At 39.9% G+C, this 20,202-nt stretch overlaps 2 protein-coding genes across 4 annotated transcripts in view; one reads left to right on the top strand and one right to left on the bottom strand.

The window, feature by feature from the left end:
• The window catches only part of LOC139533057 (zinc finger protein 135-like), a 545,377-nt gene that overhangs the window by 211,513 nt on the left and 313,662 nt on the right, over positions 1-20,202 (bottom strand). The gene's annotated exons all lie outside the window — the stretch shown is intronic.
• LOC139533035 (zinc finger protein ZFP2-like) overlaps positions 6,510-20,202 on the top strand; it is a 70,143-nt gene continuing 56,450 nt past the window's right edge. Inside the window, exons 1-3 of one of the 2 annotated variants that reach the window (XM_071331218.1) lie at positions 6,510-6,597; positions 12,366-12,423; positions 13,388-13,636. In XM_071331218.1, coding sequence (XP_071187319.1) covers positions 6,553-6,597; positions 12,366-12,423; positions 13,388-13,636 — 352 coding nt within the window. In that variant the 5' untranslated portion in view covers positions 6,510-6,552. The remainder of the gene's footprint in view (positions 6,598-12,365; positions 12,424-13,387; positions 13,637-20,202) is intronic. The other variant, XM_071331217.1, reaches the window with a different exon arrangement.

Raw genomic sequence — 20,202 nt, 5'->3', positions numbered from 1 at the left:
GTGGGTTTTTGTTTGTCCATCCGCCTCTTGTGGATTGACCACAAGTTCTCAATGGGATTAAGGTCTGGGGAGTTTCCTAGCCATGGACCCAAAATATCGATGTTTTGTTCCCCGAGCCACTTAGTTATCACTTTTGCCTTATGGCAAGGTGCTCCATCATGCTGGAAAAGGTATTGTTCGTCACCAAACTGTTCCTGGATGGTTGGGAGAAGTTGCTCTCGGAGGATGTGTTGGTACCATTCTTTATTCATGGCTGTGTTCTTAGGCACAATTGTGAGTGAGCTAATCCCTTGGCTGAGAAGCAACCCCACACATGAATGGTCTCAGGATGATTTACTGTTGGCATGCCACAGGACTGATGGTAGCGCTCACCTTGTCTTCTCTGGACAAGCTTTTTCCGGATGCCCCAAACAATCGGAAAGGGGATTCATCAGAGAAAATGACTTTACCCCAGTCATCAGCAGTCCAATCCCTGTACCTTTTGCAGAATATCAGTCTGTCCCTGATGTTTTTCCTGGAGAGAAGTGGCTTCTTTGCTGCCCTTCTTGACACCAGGCCATCCTCCAAAAGTCTTTGTCTCACTGTGCGTGAAGATGCACTCACACCTGCCTGCTGCCATTCCTGAGCAAGCTCTGTACTGGTGGTGCCCCGATCCCGCAGCTGAATCAACTTTAGGAGACGGTCCTGGCGCTTGCTGGACTTTCTTGGGTGCCCCGAAGCCTTCTTCACAACAATTGAACCGCTCTCCTTGAAGTTCTTATGATCCGATAAATGGTTGATTTAGGTGCAATCTTACTGGCAGCGATATCCTTGCCTGTGATGCCCTTTTTGTGCAAAGCAATGATGACGGCACGTGTTTCCTTGCAGGTAACCATGATTGACAGAGGAAGAACAATGATTCCAAGCACCACCCTCCTTTTGAAGCTTCCAGTCTGTTATTCGAACTCAATCAGCATGACAGAGTGATCTCCAGCCTTGTCCTCGTCAACACTCACACCTGTGTTAACGAGAGAATAACTGACATGTCAGCTGGTCCTTTTGTGTCAGGGCTGAAATGCAGTGGAAATGTTTTGGGGGGATTCAGTTCATTTGCATGGCAAAGAGAGTCTGCAATTAATTGCAATTCATCTGATCACTCTTCATAGCATTCTGGAGTATATGCAAATTGCCATCATACAAACTGAGGCAGCAGACTGTGAAAATTTATATTTGTGTCATTCTCAAAACTTTTGGCCACGACTGTACAGTAGTTCTCCTACTGGGCGGCGCGGGAAATAGTTGAAAGAGTGATTGGTGCTGAGGAAGCTATGGCAGTGGATGACCCGCAGCCTGTTGAGATTCCTGACGTCGTTCACCAGTTGAAGGATACCGATTGTAAAGATGAATTGTATGTGCAGCTGAAAGGTTTTTGGGAGTTCAGGAATTAACATTGGAAGCATTGCAGGCAGTGGTGGAAAAGTACCCAATTGTCATATTTGAGTAAAAGTAAAGATACTTGAGTCCTTTCCTATCAAGGTAAAAGTGAAAGCCACCCAGTAAAATACTACTTGAGTAAAAGTCTAAAAGTATTTGGTTTAGGCGGTCAGATGCCGAACAGTTGCCATACCAAGTGGTGATGCAGCGTCAAAACGTCATCAGAGCGCGCAACAGGACATTGTACTGTCTACACTCGGTTTGTTGTTTACATTAAAACATTTTCATTAAATCCATTTTAATCCCAACAAACGTTTTGTTGCTAAGGATTCCACGACGCCGTTAGCCTTTACGGCTGGGACTGCAAGTTTGTGTTCCTTTGTTTTGCGTGGATTCAGTGAGTGCTAGCTGGCTGTACTACAGACACCTGTCGTCGTCGTGGGGAAGACTCATTGTTATCTTTTTGTAAAACAACTGGTTGCAGGAGATCCTGAGGGAAATCGACGAGTATCAACAGCTTTACGCTATGGAGGAACAACATACTCCTTCATGGAAAGATTCGACCACCTCACAAAATAACTTTAACCCGACAAAAAAAAAGAAAAACAGATTAATCTACAGACACGGACGATTTACTTAGCAGGGCTGAGGGGGAGTTTGGAGGTCAGCCAGAGTGTAATTCTCACGCTCCAAAGAGAAAACAAGACACTCACAGCCAAGGTAAAAATCCACGATTCCAACATGGATTGTCTACTCAGGGAAAACAGGGTGATGAAGGAGTCGCTACTAGACATGCGTGAAAATCTATTTTTTTCTGGGATTCATGCAATTCACCTTGAAACTTCCTATAGAGTCTGTAAACAAGGTGGCGTTCCACCGAGTACACAGACTTGCTCGGAGCGACAAGACCAAGGGTCCCCGACCGATCATCGCAAAATTTGAACACTACAAAGAAAAGGAGCTGATCAAAAGCAGAGGAAGGGAGTTTAAAGGGACCAAATTCGGTCTAAATGACCAAAATCTATGGGAGATAAATGAACGTCGTAAGAGACTGTATCCGGTACAAAGACAACAAAGGAAGGGTGGTAGGCGTGCCTTTATCATTGTGGACCAACTCTTTATAGATGGACAGCTATTCCGAGAGAGCTCCATAACACCGTGGCTGTACTAAATTCTACAGGGACTTCAGGTTACGAGAAAAAAATAGAAGGTATGGGAACTGTAAAATGATCTGAACATTATGAAGTGGATATGAACACACACATACTCAATTACATGCTTGCTTACACATACGGACTTATACATACACACACACCTGATCTCGCTCTCCTCTCTCTCTCTCTTTTCTTATCTCTTCTCTCGCTTTCTCTCTCTTGTTGAGAACTGTTTTATAATTTAATGTGTTTATTGTTTGTCTATCTTTTTTATGTATTTGTCTACAAGTTTATATATGTTTACAACAAGCAAGGGGAAGATATCAGAATAGGGGCATTGGGGAATAATAACATATTGTACGGAATACATTTGTACTGTAGTGAAGCCGTCTCTAGAGTAATGCAAGGTCTTGTCCATGATCATGTGAAACGTCAACTGCTATGGAAATGCTGGGTTATATTTTCAATTATGTTAAAGGTAATTATGATGCAACTATGATGGTGATACGATATGGATTACAATTATCATCATGAATATCAAGGCTATACGCACTACATGTTACACACATAGACACTCAACCATGCAAATTGGCAGAGTTATTATTTATTTGGACAGCACAGATTATAGTCTTACTCTTATACAGACATCGTACACACTCTCACTATATCCCATCCAATATCATACACTTCAACCTACTCAGATTTGCCACACACATAATATCTTGTCTCAATTTTCTAACATCTGTGGCATTGGCTCACAGGCAAACAGGCAAGGGAATAAAACAAATATTGCTAGAACCTATTTCTTGAATTGTAAATATCAGACTTTTGAAAGCTCTAGTTTTGACCTTCATAATACCTCTGATGGCAGTAACTTTACAAAGACAAATTATGGTCAATTTTGACTGAGAATAGTATCTAGTTACAGTAAGGGGTGAAATAAGTATAGCCAGTTATAATTGTAATGGTTTAGCAGTTTATAAAAAAAGATCCGTCTTTACATGGCTAAAAGAAAAGGAATATAACATACACTGTTTACAGGAAACTCACTCTACATCCTTAGATGAAGTTGTGTGGAAAAAGGAATATAACATACACTGTTAACAGGAAACTCACTCTACATCCTTAGATGAAGTTGTGTGGAAAAAGGAATATAACATACACTGTTAACAGGAAACTCACTCTACATCCTTAGATGAAGTTGTGTGGAAAAAGGAATATAACATATACTGTTTACAGGAAACTCACTCTACATCCTTAGATGAAGTTGTGTGGAAAAAGGAATATAACATATACTGTTTACAGGAAACTCACTCTACATCCTTAGATGAAGTTGTGTGGAAAAAGGAATATAACATATACTGTTTACAGGAAACTCACTCTACATCCTTAGATGAAGTTGCGTGGAAAAAGGAATGGGGAAAGGGTGTGATGATATTAATTAACAATCATTTCGATCTGAATGTGTAAATAATCAGGAATGATTCGCAAGGAAGGTGGATCCTTTTGAATATGAAAGTGGATGAAAAAGAGATTTGGCTCATCAATTTATATGGTCCAAATCAGGATGATCCACATTTCTTCGAGAACATTTATACCAATTTATTGAACTTACAGGCAACAGATGATCTAATCATTATGGTAGGAGACTATAACACAGTGTTAAGTACCTCAATGGACTGTAAAGCTAATCACTCTACAAACTATCATCACCGTGCCTTTAAGGAAATCAGAAATATTATGGACACATTAGAAATAGTGGATATTTGGAGACTAAAAAACCCCGACCTAGTGAGATATACATGGAGGAGACTTAATCAAGCTAGTCGTCTTGACTACTTTCTTGTCTTTTTCTCTCTTGCGTCAAAGGTTTAAAAAGTTTTAATAGGAGACAGAATGCGATCGGATCATCATCTAATTGGCATTCACATAACTCTTATAGGTTTTCCACGTGGACGTGGATATTGGAAATTTAATCAAAGTTTACTGGAGGACAACTTATTTTTAACTAAGACAAAAGAATTTATAACAGATTTTTTCCCAGTATAATATAGGTTCAGCAAATCCGTTTGCTGTTTGTTATACCTTTAAATGTACCTTAAGGGGTCATTCAATTCAATATTCATCAATAATAAAAAAGCAGTTTCTGGCTAAAGAGCCAAGACTAACAAGGGAAATCCATGAACTAATAGTACAGGTAGATAGCAATAAAAAGGATACTACAGAGATACAAAATAAGTCAGAGGAAAAACAAAAAGAACTTGAGGAACTTATTCAAGAACGATCTAATGTAATCTATTACAAAAATAAAGCAAACTGGATGGAATATGGAGAAAAATGCACAAAATTCTTCCTGAATCTCCAATACAGGAACGCTAACAAAAATAATTTGCAGAAACTCGTTACTGAAGACGGAGTCATCTATGATTCTCCGAATTATACACTGCTCAAAAAAATAAAGGGAACACTTAAACAACACAATGTAACTCCAAGTCAATCACACTTCTGTGAAATCAAACTGTCCAATTAGGAAGCAACACTCATTGACAATAAATTTCACATGCTTTTGTGCAAATGGAATAGACAAAAGGTGGAAATTATAGGCAATTAGCAAGACACCCCCAAAAAAGGAGTGATTCTGCAGGTGGTGACCACAGACCACTTCTCAGTTCCTATGCTTCCTGGCTGATGTTTTGGTCACTTTTGAATGCTGGCGGTGCTCTCACTCTAGTGGTAGCATGAGACGGAGTCTACAACCCACACAAGTGGCTCAGGTAGTGCAGTTCATCCAGGATGGCACATCAATGCGAGCTGTGGCAAAAAGGTTTGCTGTGTCTGTCAGCGTAGTGTCCAGAGCATGGAGGCGCTACCAGGAGACAGGCCAGTACATCAGGAGACGTGGAGGAGGCAGTAGGAGGGCAACAACCCAGCAGCAGGACCGCTACCTCCGCCTTTGTGCCAGGAGGTGCACTGCCAGAGCCCTGCAAAATGACCTCCAGCAGGCCACAAATGTGCACAAACGTGGCCGGCTGTGACAGAACCTGGACTCGAACCAGGATCTCTAGTGGCACAGCTAACAGCAGTGCGTTAGACCACTGTGCCACTCGGGAGGACTGATATTTAAATGTTTTATTCACTACCGGTACTCTAGTTGGTAGCAATACACCAATAGGTGAAGCCTGAAATAAAACATTGAAGAAGAACTAGCACTAAAAGTGACGTTAGGATATATAAGTTATCCTGTACAAGCTTTTGTGCGGAATAAATTACGTTGTTACAGGTGTCAAGGTTATGGGCATGTGGCAGCAGTGTGTAGGAGGGAGGTTCCTGGGTGTGCAGAAGGGCATGAGACAAAGGAATGTGTAGCATTGGGGAAAGTAGTGGTATGTGTTAATTGTAGGGGTTCCCTTGGGGCTGGGGATCAGAAATGTCCCGTGCGAGAGAGGCAGGTTGAGGTTTCCAGGGTTAGAGTAGTGCAGAAGTTGTCATATGCTGAGGCAGTGAAGAAAGGAGAGGAAGATGGGTCAAGGGGGAGGGATTCTGGGAGGAGTAGATTTGTACCAGTACAGAGGTGTTAAACCAACAAGTGATATATTTTTCAGTAAGATTGGATTTTTGTCATTTAAAGCAATGGTTATCAACTGTACTGAAGGGATGGAATGTAGGTAGCTGAAAACTGAAGTTCTGGTGGCAGCTGCAGAGAGGTATTTGTGTGTGCGAGATTTGACATCAAAAGAGTTACAGGGTGTGTTAAGTGGTGGTGTCCCATCCTTTCAGGTTGTTGGCCTGAGATAGCACTAAATAGATTTAAATAGTGGAGTAGGGTGGTATATTTGTGAGTGTAGATAGTCGCGTATTTGTTTATTTTTCTAAGCGAAGTATTAACGAGTTGTACTCCAGTCTAGTAGGTGGTGGTAATGCAACTTGCATTGGATGCCAACTGCCGTTAAAACCTCAGAAGAAGAAGGAGCACTAGAACTGTGCTATGAAGACGATAGCATTTGTGTCCGTTTCAAATGTATTACTACAGGTATGTAATAGCACGTTTACACTTTATAATATCGAAAGAACATGTCAAAACATGTTAGGTAGCAAATCCGTCAAGGTATTGTTACGTTTGATGAAGGTTTTATGACGTTTTTGTTGTGTCAAACCGAGTGAGTGAAGATCGTGATAAGTCACATCGTTAGAGACTGGGTTTGTCTGAGGGAATGAATATACATTATTTCGTTAAGATAAATTCATAAAGAATCCATGTATTTGAGATTTCTGAGTTCGTTTTACATGTTATTGTTTTGTTGTGTAATGTCTTTTTACGAGCTGATAAAATGGCGGCGGCAACTCTGTCTGAGTCAATGGACTTCAGTGCAGGCAGTGAGGTTGCATCAGAGACAATTTCACGGTTGCTCTCCTGTTTTGAAGCTGAATGTAATGATTATCAGTTTTCTACATGTGTACTAATATTCAGACACATTCAGTTGTTTCTATGTTATCTATTTTTGTTACTATGGTGTGAATGGTAAATACAAATGGTTTTTGTTTTTGCGAGTTGAATCACATTGTATTGGTCACATGCGCCAAATACAATGTGTAGACTTTACAGTGAAACTCTTCCTTCCAATAATGCATAGTTAATAAATATAACAACTGGTAGACTTTACACTGAAACTCTTCCTTCCAATAGTACATAGTTAATAAATATAACAACTGGTAGACTTTACAGTGAAACTCTTCCTTCCAATAATACATAGTTAATAAATATAACAACTGGTAGACTTTACAGTGAAACTTTTCCTTCCAATAATACATAGTTAATAAATATAACAACTGGTGGACTTTACAGTGAAACTCTTCCTTCCAATAATACATAGTTAATAAATAAAGGGAAATATTTTCTAAAGAAAGTAATAGTAGCACAAGGAGTACCAGTACCGAGTCAATGTGCAGGGTGGTAATACAGGATCAATGTGCAGGGTGGTAATACAGGATCAATGTGCAGGGTGGTAATTCAGGATCAATGTGCAGGGTGGTAATACAGGATCAATGTGCAGGGTGGTAATACAGGATCAATGTGCAGGGTGGTAATACAGGATCAATGTGCAGGGTGGTAATACATGAATCTGCAGGGTTAATTGTGGTAATACAGGATGAATCTGCAGGGTTAATTGTGGTAATACAGGATGAATCTGCAGGGTTAATTGAGGTAATACAGGATGAATCTGCAGGGTTAATTGAGGTAATACAGGATGAATCTGCAGGGTTAATTGAGGTAATACAGGATCAATGTGCAGGGTGGGAATACAGGATCAATGTGCAGGGTGGTAATACAGGACCAATGTGCAGGGTGGTAATACAGGATCAATCTGCAGGGTTAATTGAGGTAATACAGGATGAATCTGCAGGGTTAATTGAGGTAATACAGGATGAATCTGCAGGGTTAATTGAGGTAATACAGGATCAATGTGCAGGGTGGGAATACAGTATGAATCTGCAGGGTTAATTGTGGTAATACAGGATCAATGTGCAGGGTTAATTGAGGTAATACAGGATGAATCTGCAGGGTTAATTGAGGTAATACAGGATGAATCTGCAGGGTTAATTGAGGTAATACAGGATGAATCTGCAGGGTTAATTGAGGTAATACAGGATGAATCTGCAGGGTTAATTGAGGTAATACAGGATCAATCTGCAGGGTTAATTGTGGTAATACAGTATGAATCTGCAGGGTTAATTGAGGTAATACAGGATCAATCTGCAGGGTTAATTGAGGTAATACAGTATGAATCTGCAGGGTTAATTGAGGTAAAACAGGATGAATCTGCAGGGTTAATTGAGGTAATACAGGATGAATCTGCAGGGTAATTTTTTTTTTTTTCCACCTTTATTTAACCAGGTAGGCTAGTTGAGAACAAGTTCTCATTTGCAACTGCGACCTGGCCAAGATAAAGCAAAGCAGTGTGAACAGACAACAACACAGGGTTACACATGGAGTAAACAATAAACAAGTCAATAACATGGTAGAAAAAAAGAGAATCTATATACAATGTGTGCAAAAGGCATGAGGAGGTAGGCAATAAATCGAATAATTACAATTTAGCAGATTAACACTGGAGTGATAAATCCTCAGATGATCATGTGCAAGTAGAGATACTGGTGTGCAAAAGAGGAGAAAAGTAAATAAATAAAAAAACAGTATGGGGTGAGGTAGGTAAATTGGGTGGGCTATATACCGATGGACTATGTACAGCTGCAGCGATCGGTTAGCTGCGTGGTTTTGTGGTAATTTGAGGTAATACAGGATGAATCTGCAGGGTTAATTGAGGTAATACAGGATCAATCTGCAGGGTTAATTGAGGTAATACAGGATGAATCTGCAGGGTTAATTGAGGTAATACAGGATCAATCTGCAGGGTTAATTGAGGTAATACAGGATGAATCTGCAGGGTTAATTGAGGTAATACAGGATGTAGCTAGGGGTGAAAGTGACTTGACAATCAGGATATAATAACCTGTGTGTGTGTGGAGTCAATATGCGTATGTGTGTCTGTCTGTTGAGTGTCAGTGTAGTTTGTGTGGGTAGAGTAGTGGGTGTGCATAGAGCCAGTGTTCAGAGGGCCCATGCCTAAACTTGTCAGCCTCCTGAGGGGGAAGGGGCGTTGCCCTCTTCACGACTGTTGGTGTGTTTGGACCATGATAGGTCCTTAGTGACGTGGACACTGAGGAACTCGACGCTCTCGCTCCACTACATCCCCGTCAAGGTGAATGGGGGGCGTGTTCAGCCCTCTGTTTCCTTTAGTCCTTGATAAGCTCCTTAGTTTTGCCCATGTTGAGGGAGAGGTTGTTGTCCTAGCGCCACACTGCCAGGTCTCTGACCTACTCCCTATAGGCTGTCTCGTCGTCGTCGGTGATCAAGCCTACCACCGTAGGCGTTTAAATGTATTATGCGAGAAATGCCGATGTAAACGGCTTTATGTAAAAATCTTGCTATAATAACCATGATATGGAAGTAAACTTGGAGTCACGCGATGATACGGTGTGGTCCTCCCACTACCGCTCGGGAAACCATGCAGTTTATTACGGATTAAACAACAGGATTACCTTCACAGCTTGGTGAAAGTGCAAGGTTATCTTGATACTCCTTTCCAATACATTTCCAGGGTCTTATTCTGGTGACATTGTGATCGATGCTTGACTGCCGTTTGACAAATAAAAACACACCTCTTGATCTGCGTGTTTATAATGTAGGTTAAGGAGCAGCCTCGTCTCATAGACTAGATGTAACATAGTAAATATAAATCTGGGACTCTCAAATTAGTGTGATAGGTAAAATAAAAAAAGAAATAAATGAATAAAAAATACAAAACTAATGAAGGAACACACAGTTACCAACAATATATCACTGGCATCAATTCTTTCAACTGGCTCAGCTCGCTGTTACAGTACAGCACCACCAAATTCCATTTATTAAGTAACCATCTGTCTTATGTAACCATAAAAACATTACATATCATACTATTTTATTATTCATTTATTTCTGGTACTCTCCTACCTGAGCGGCATGAGGCCTGTGTGGCGTTGCACTGTTAAAATCATCCCAGTGTGGAGATGAAACACCTGTGTGTTGCAAAGCCACATGCTCTGTCCTCTCTGCTCTACCTAGGTGTTATAATGTGGGTAATACAGAGATAATACTAATACAGAGATAACCACTGCTCTACCTAGGTGTTATAATGTGGGTAATACAGAGATAATACTAATACAGAGATAACCACTGCTCTACCTAGGTGTTTTAATGTGGGTAATACAGAGATAATACTAATACAGAGATAACCACTGCTCTACCTAGGTGTTATAATGTGGGTAATACAGAGATAATACTAATACCGAGATAACCACTGCTCTACCTAGGTGTTTTAATGTGGGTAATACAAAGATAATACTAATACAGAGATAACCACTGATCTACCTAGGTGTTTTAAATGTGGGTAATACAGAGATAATACTAATACAGAGATAACCACTGCTCTACCTAGGTGTTTTAAATGTGGGTAATACAGAGATAATACTAATACAGAGATAACCACTGCTCTACCTAGGTGTTTTAAATGTGGGTAATACAGAGATAATACTAATACAGAGAGAACCACTGCTCTACCTAGGTGTTTTAATGTGGGTAATACAGAGATAATACTAATACAGAGATAACCACTGCTCTACCTAGGTGTTTTAATGTGGGTAATACAGAGATAATACTAATACTGAGATAACCACTGATCTACCTAGGTGTTTTAATGTGGGTAATACAGAGATAATACTAATACAGAGAGAACCACTGCTCTACCTAGGTGTTATAATGTGGGTAATACAGAGATAATACTAATACAGAGATAACCACTGATCTACCTAGGTGTTATAATGTGGGTAATACAGAGATAATACTAATACAGAGAGAACCACTGCTCTACCTAGGTGTTATAATGTGGGTAATACAGAGATAATACTAATACAGAGATAACCACTGCTCTACCTAGGTGTTTTAATGTGGGTAATACAGAGATAAAACTAATACCGAGATAACCACTGATCTACCTAGGTGTTTTAATGTGGGTAATACAGAGATAATACTAATACAGAGATAACCACTGCTCTACCTAGGTGTTATAATGTGGGTAATACAGAGATAATACTAATACAGAGATAACCACTGATCTACCTAGGTGTTTTAATGTGGGTAATACAGAGATAATACTAACACAGAGAGAACCACTGCTCTACCTAGGTGTTTTAATGTGGGTAATACAGAGATAATACTAATACCGAGAGAACCACTGCTCTACCTAGGTGTTTTAATGTGGGTAATACAGAGATAATACTAATACCGAGAGAACCACTGATCTTCCTAGGTGTTTTAATGTGGGTAATACAGAGATAATACTAATACCGAGAGAACCACTGCTCTACCTAGGTGTTATAATGTGGGTAATACAAAGATAATACTAATACCGAGAGAACCACTGCTCTACCTAGGTGTTATAATGTGGGTAATACAGAGATAATACTAATACCGAGAGAACCACTGCTCTACCTAGGTGTTTTAATGTGGGTAATACAGAGATAATACTAATACCGAGATAACCACTGCTCTACCTAGGTGTTTTAATGTGGGTAATACAAAGATAATACTAATACCGAGAGAACCACTGCTCTACCTAGGTGTTATAATGTGGGTAATACAGAGATAATACTAATACCGAGAGAACCACTGCTCTACCTAGGTGTTTTAATGTGGGTAATACAGAGATAATACTAAAACAGAGATAACCACTGCTCTACCTAGGTGTTTTAATGTGGGTAATACAGAGATAATACTAAAACAGAGATAACCACTGCTCTACCTAGGTGTTTTAATGTGGGTAATACAGAGATAATACTAATACCGAGAGAACCACTGATCTACCTAGGTGTTTTAATGTGAATAATACTAGTACAGAGATAACCACTGATCTACCTAGGTGTTTTAATGTGAATAATACTAGTACAGAGATAACCACTGATCTACCTAGGTGTTTTAATGTGAATAATACTAGTACAGAGATAACCACTGATCTACCTAGGTGTTTTAATGTGAATAATACTAGTACAGAGATAACCACTGCTCTACCTAGGTGTTATAATGTGGGTAATACAGAGATAATACTAATAGAGAGAACCACTGCTCTTCCTAGGTGTGTAATGTTTATGTCCAATGGCCGATGAGCACCGATACGTTTGATCTATAATTTCTCATTATTTCTCAAGGCTGAAACACCTTCCTTTTGGAGCTGCCTTACTCAAAACAAAAGAGGGGGAGTGGTCGGTAATGTTTGATGAAGTTTGATCAACTGTTCATATCACACACTCTTTCTACACACACACACACACACACACACTCCCCCCTATATCTACCTCTCCCAGCAGGTCAGTCCATCACTCTCTCTCTCTTTCTCTGTCCTCTCTCTTTCTCTCTCTGTCCTCTCTCCCTCTCTCTGTCTCTCTCTCTGTCCTCTCTCTCTTTCCTCTCTCTCTTTCTCTGTCCTCTCTCTCTTTCTCTGTCCTCTCTCTCTTTTTCTGTCCTCTTTCTCTGTCCTCTCTCCCTCTCTCTCATCTCTCCCTCTGTCTGTCATCTCTCCCTCTCTCTCCTTCTCTCTGTCCTCCGTCTCTCTCTCTGTCCTCCAGCTCTCTCTCTGTCCTCCCTTCCTCTCTCTGTCCTCCATCTCTCTCTTTGTCCTCCATCTCTCTCTTTGACCTCCATCTCTCTCTCTGTCCTCCATCCCTCTCTCTGTCCTCCATCTCTCTCTTTGTCCTCCATCTCTCGCTCGCTCTCGGTCTCTCACGCTCTCTTTCTCTGTGTGTGTGTCCTCCATCCCTATCTCTGTCCTCTCTCCCTATCTCTGTCCTCCATCCCTCTCCGTTGGACGGTAGATAGGGATGGCCAAAGGCCAACATAACGCTAAATAATACAGTGAATATTATTCAGGAAAATAGTACATAGTACTGCCTAAAACATTCTGCAACCTTGTACTAAATGGTTTTTGAGTAATTTATGCATTTATGTGAATTTAGGAGATCTACTATAGATTAAGTGCGCTTATGTTGTGTAATTTAAAGTGTGTACTTTGTCTAATGTGAATTAATGTTTTGTTGTCAATGATTAATTACCTGATATATGGAAATGAGAGAAATTAACAAAATAACATTTTTATATATTTTGTTATAATAAAGAAAGTGGCAGAACTGTCAAGACAATAACTTTTTGTGTCCGTTTCTCATTATATCTACAGGACGACTTGAATTAAGTCTGAAGCCGGTAACATCAACAGTGAGGACAAACCCAGCCTGCCACTCTCCTTCCACACCGAGTCCAAACCTACAGTCACTGGGTCCTGATTGTGACAGTGGAACACAGTTTGCACCGCAGGATCCAGAGATGGCATCAGTGAAGCTGGAAGACTGCAGTCAAACACTGGAGCTGAATGTCAACATTAAAGATGAAGAAGAGGAGGAGAATATTGGGAAATGTGTTTCTCATGGTAAGAGCAGGTTCTATCTAACTAAGTTTGTTATTTGTTCCATCTTCCCACTGTGATGAAGTTGCAGTAGAACTGTTTCATTGAGAAGGTAGATGTTATTTCATGCTACTGAGACGTGCATGGTTTGACACCAGTATTGTCAGCATGTGTTTTATTCACTGGGCTGTCTGGAGTGATCAGAGAGGAGACTAAAGAAGTTAACCTGTTATGGCTGTAAGAGCAGCATTGAGTAACCTGGAAAGAGGTGGCCATTTCAAACGGCCTCGTTCTCAATTCTTGCTCGTACAATATGCATATTATTATTAATATTGGATAGAAAACACTCTCTAGTTTCTAAAAACGTTTGAATTATGTCTCTAAGTGAAACAGAACCCTTTTTACAGCTCATTTCCTATCCGGAAGTGAGATTTCCAAAAGCGAAGTCTCTCTTCAAGAGCTTGTCTATAAAAGGTCATGTCACTTAGGACTGTAGAAACACGTCATACACCTTCCTCTGGGTGTCATGCGGAAGTGAGAGCAGAAAGGAGTTGAATATCTCTTTCAGAGAATGCATACACCCTCTTGGAGTGAGAGGACCGCAATTATTTTTCTTTTCTGAGGCGTGAATTTGGACCTGGACTCTCCACCTGGAAAACGGTCGTTATAGATGAATATGACATCTGGCTTCGATTTTATTTGATACATGTCACAATATCAGTATGTTTTTTCAATATAGTTTAATTATATTATTGAAATTTATTCGTGACTTTATACGTGATGCGTTTGAAGACGAAGGAGAGGTTAGCGCAGCATAGCCAGTGTGCTTGCTAATTCAAGAGGGAAATAGTTCTTCTGGATCCAAACAAAGACGTTTCTGAACAAAAGACCCCTTGTGCAACATTCTGAATGAAGATCAACAAAGATAAGGACCCAATCTGAGATGCTATTTCATATATATCTGTCGAACTGTGCTATGCTACCGTTTGCTTTGTTGTGATGTTTGCTATTGTAGTAAGCTAATATGACGATATATTGTGTTTTCGCTGTAAAACACTTAAAAAATCGGAAATATTGGCTGTATTCACAAGATCTTAGTCTTTCATTAGCTATCCACCATATATTTTTCGGAAATGTTTTATGATGAGTAATTGGGTAGTTGACGTTGGTGTCTGTAATTACTCTGGCTGCTCCCGTGCTATTTCTGACTGTAGCTATGATGGTAGCTATGATGGTAGCAGTAATGTAAAACTGATTTATAGCTCAAATATGCAAATTTTTTGAACAAAACATAGATTTATTGTGTAACATGTTATAGGACTGTCATCTGAGGTAGTTTTTTCTAGGTTATTTAGGTTAGTTCTAGGTTAGTTAGGTTGGCTTTGTGCATGCTAGCTGCATGCTAGCTGCATGCTACCGGTGCTGTGAAAAATGTCTGTCTCTCTTTTTGTATTTGGTGGTGAGCTAACATAAATATATGTGGTGTTTTCGCTGTAAAACATTTAAAAAATCTGAAATATTGGCTGTATTCAAAAGATCTTTGTCTTTCATTTGCTATCCACAATATATTTTTCTGAAATGTTTTATGATGTGTAATTAGGTAGTTGACGTTGGTGTCTGTATTTACTCTGGCTACTCCCGTGCTATTTCTGACTGTAGCTATGATGGTAGCAGTAATGTAAAACTGATTTATAGCTCAAATATGCACATTTTTTGAACAAAACATAGATTTATTGTGTAACATGTTATAGGACTGTCATCTGAGGTAGTTTTTTCTAGGTTATTTAGGTTAGTTCTAGGTTAGTTAGGTTGGCTTTGTGCATGCAAGCTGCATGCTACCGGTGCTGTGAAAAATGTCTGTCCTCTTTTGTATTTGGTGGTGAGCTAACATAAATATACGTGGTGTTTTTGCTGTAATACATTTAAAAAATCGGACATGTTGGCTGGATTCACAAGATGTTTATCTTTCAAATGCCGTATTGGACTTGTTAATGTGTGAAAGTTAAATATAAAAAAAAAAAAATAGATTTTGAATTTCGCGCCCTGCACTTGAGCTGGATGTTGAGCTGGATGTTGTCATAGGTGTACCGACCTCGGGCTTGCAGCCTTAACAGGTTTTAAGTAGTTAAGTTCTGTGATACGGCTGTGTAGTTTCTAACTCTTGTGATAGTGAATGGAGGATGATATGGCTAATAGTTTTTGACTTTCGCCCCTTTTTAGTTTTTGACTCCTACCCAGTTTGAGAATAGTTTTATTCCCGTTCTGTAATTGTACAGCCGACTTACATGAATTTATATGTCACCCGGAACAGCCAGAAGAGGACTGGCCACCCCTCAGAGCCTGGTTCCTCTTTAGGTTTCTTCCGAGGTTCCTACCTTTCTAGTGAGTTTTTCGTGGCCACTGTGCTTCTACATCTGCAAAGGTTGCTCTTTAGTGTTTTAGGCTGGGTTTCTGTTTAGCACTTTGTGACAACTGCTGATGTAAAAAGGGCTTCATAAAATACATTTGACTGACATGTATATCACACTACTTGACTGGTTCTTCTGATGTTGTTCACACAGGAGACCATTTTGAGACATTCTCTACATCCAGAGAGCAACAGCAGGAAGATCACAGAGCTAAGAGGTCTCACCACTGCCCACATTGTGTGGAGATTTTCCCATTTCTATCAAAGCTAAAAATACACCTAAAAATACACACAGGAGAGAAGCCTTACTCCTGCTCTGACTGTGGGGTAAGTTTCTCTCGACTGGATACCTTAAAAACACACCAACGTATACATACGGGAGAGAAGCCTTACTACTGCTCTGCCTGTGGGGAGAGCTTCTCTCAAATGAGCAGCTTAAAAGCACACCAACAAATACACACAGGAGAGAAGCCTTACTCCTGCTCTGATTGTGGGAAGAGTTTCTCCCGATCGGATACCTTGAAATCACATGAACGTATACATACAGGAGAGAAGCCTTACTACTGCTCTGACTGTGGAAAACGTTTCTCCCGATTGGATAACTTGAAATCACATGAACGTATACATACAGGAGAGAAGCCATACTCCTGCTCTGCCTGTGGAAAATGCTTCAAAACATCAACTGAGCTAAAAGTACATCAGAGAACACATACAGGAGAGAGGCGTTACTTCTGCTCTGACTGTGGAAAATGCTTCAAAACATCAACTGAGCTTAAACTTCATCAGAGAACACATACAGGAGAGAAGCCTTACTTCTGCTCTGACTGTGGGAAGAGTTTCTCCCGATTGGATTCCTTAAAAACACATGAACGTATACATACAGGAGAAAACCCTTACTCCTGCTCTGACTGTGTAAAATGCTTCAAAACATCAACTGAGCTAAAAGTTCATCAGAGAACACACACAGGAGAGAAGCCTTATTACTGCTCTGTCTGTGGAAAATGTTTTAAAACATCAAATGAGCTAAAAGTTCATCAGAGAACACACACAGGAGAGAAGCCTTACGTCTGCTCTGGCTGTGGCAAGAGTTTTTCTCACCAGAGCAACTTAAAAACACACCAACGTGTACATTAAGGAGAAAAGCCTCATCAGTTCTCTGACCAGCTAAGAATAAAGTCACTCCATCACTTAATTCATCTCATAAAAGAAGTTGTAACGTTGAATTGGATCAAATGAAGAAAGTATAGAACACTATTGTAATCCTGTTGTTTCTCACTGTGAGAGAACTGTCCAGAGGAAAGGGAGCATTACATAATGTTAGCCTCTCTTTACTTTACTGATCAGTGTGCACCTTGTCAGTTTTAGTGTCCTTTTTGTTTTGTTAGCTTCTACTGTAAAGATGTGCACTTAGTGTTGAATACCCTCTGTGAGGCTTCTCATTTTGATTTGAGATTTGTCAGACACTAGTCTGACAATTGACTAGGTGGTACTGCTTCCCTCTCAGCCTGGTCTGACTCTGTCTGTGGGGAGAGTTTCAACTGGGCAGCTTAAAAACACACCAACATTTACACATAGGAGAGAAGCCTTACTCCTGCTCTGTGGTAGGATGGGCGTGTAACTCAAACGTCTAGCCAAAGGTTGCGTGTTTGAATCTCATCACGCAGGACTTTAGCAAAGTGGTTACATGTGATCTGCAGTTGTGAGGCTGGTTGGATGTACTGCCAAATTCTCTAAAAGGACGTTAGAGGTGTCTTATGGTAGAGATATAAATATTGAGTTCTCTGGCAACATCTCTGGTGGACATTCCTGCAGTCATCATGACAATTGCACATTCCCTAAACTTGAGACATCTGTGACATTGTGTTGTGTGGCCTTTTATTGTCCCCCAGCACAAGGTGCACCTGTGTAATAATCATGCTGTTTTATCAGCATCTTGATATGGATGGATGTTAATATGGATTATCTTGACAAATGCTGAATTGCTCACTAACAGGGATATAAACAAAGTTGTGCACAACATTTGAGAGACATTAACTTTTTGTGCATATGGAACATTGCTGGATTCTTTTATTTCAGCTCATGAAACCAACACTTTACATGTTTAGTTTATATTTTAGTTCAGTTTATATTGGTAGTCCAATGTAATGTAACCTAACATACTAAATGGAGTGGCACGGATGTTTTTTATATAATATAATACGTTTTGCTCTGAGACCAGGTTGTCCCTCTGCAGTATTCTGTGGGAAGGAGCTAGTATACACTTTTTTTATTTATTGAACCTTTATTTAACTAGGCAAGTCAGTTAAGAACACATTCTCATTTACAATGATGGCCTAGGAACAGTGGGTTAACTGCCTTGTTCAAGAGCAGAACAACAGATTTTTACCTTGTCACCGGGATTCAATCTAGAAACCTTTTGGTTACTGGCCCAATGCTCTAATAGCCACGAGGCTACCTTCCACCCATAACATGTATCAGATAGAGATGGTGTGATGATCACTTTTCACCACTAGTTTGGGGGGATTATTTTACAACTTTATTTAATGATACACAGTTTATGAAATGAATACATGTGTTTATTAATTGTCTTTAAAACTAGATTAGTTATTTTAGTTACTGATCATGAATGTGTTTGGATAACTGCATTGAAGCAAACTTTTTATTGATCTGCCAATGAAAAATAAAGTTACATGAATATGTACTGGTCAACCTCTTCTTCTCTTTAGTATTCAGTTCTTCATATTAGATCTGACAGTATGAATGGTTCTTGTGGTTGTATTCAGTTCTTCATATTAGATCTGACAGTATGAATGGTTCTTGTATGACTACAGTCAGGAGTTCTCTCTGTCCCTGTAATTGAGTTGTTATTAAAGCCGCATACAGACATGGTCTCTTTTGTGTTTTCTTGAGTAAGGCAGCTCCAAAATGCAGGTCTTTCAGCCTAGCTCAGTGCTTTCTGTGGAGGTGGGGCAAGCCCACAGAAAATACGGAGCTTTGTGCCGTGATTGGCTCAGTGTTCTGTCATTCATGGGGACAATACATCACTGCCAAGTCTAAGGGTAGAACTTGAAAATTCAAGACCCTTGGCTGCTGCCATAGAGTTACATTAGAAGTGCCCATCCAATAAGGCTCAAGGTCATTGTCCACAGATAAAATAACGTCAAATCATGTGATATCTACAGTCGCTTTGATTGGACTGATCATGTCGACATCATACTTTCAAAATCTGATCTAGCAGTCATCATGAATCAAGTCGACAATCTACTGGCAAATCCTTTTTAATCTTTGTCATATGAAGAGAAATATTGAGAAATTATAGATAAAACGTATCGGTGCTCATCTGCATTTTGAACTTTCATCCAACTCGGAATTGTAAATTGGGAACTCGGGCCTCTTTCTACAGCTACGACCTGAAGATCACTGACGTCATCATGATTCCTTTTTTTTCTCTTTGAGTTCCCAGTTGTCTTGAAAGCACCATAAATCCAGAGAATGCCAGACTTTGATGACAAAGTTTGATGACAAAATATGCCCACGAAGGACTGCCGCGCCACCTTCCTGTTCAAGTGAGCACAGCACAACAAGGTGAGTCCAAAAATGTCTTGTATGCTGTTGCATATATGATGTAACATGCCAGGGAGATGTGTATACTGTAGCTAAGAAAGTAATACTAAGTGTATGTTGTGTAGTGTCGTGGAAAATCAGTTCAAATATAAAGCTTACAAGAACTTTTAAAATCAAACATGCTTTTTAATACAATTGTATAGCCAACTCGCATGTCCCGCGGAACACCCACACACACACACCTCTCAGAAGTCCAGTCCTTTATATTTATACCCACATAGTATTGTCCATCCCTTATGAAGTCATTCACCACCATCTGCTTTCAATTAGTTTATAATGGTGGCAGAACCCTCTATCCCAGTGTGTCAACAGACCCCATGCCCCTTCCCTTCACCACTAAATCAATGCACTCTTTGTTCTGTTCTCCCCTATCCTTAGTGTGTCCAATTGCCTTAGGCGCCTCTCTGTCTGACATGTATGTACGTAATGGAATGGTCAGACTATATGTCTAGTGTCCAATTTCTTTAGGCGCCTATCTGTCTGACATGTATGTTATTTTACTGTTCACCTATCTTATACCTTTATATGTTATCCATGTGTCTAATTGTACTCCTACAGT

The sequence above is a fragment of the Salvelinus alpinus genome, chromosome 10 (assembly GCF_045679555.1).
Source record: "Salvelinus alpinus chromosome 10, SLU_Salpinus.1, whole genome shotgun sequence".
Lineage (NCBI taxonomy): Eukaryota > Metazoa > Chordata > Actinopteri > Salmoniformes > Salmonidae > Salvelinus > Salvelinus alpinus.
This window is presented reverse-complemented; position numbering and strand designations above follow the sequence as displayed.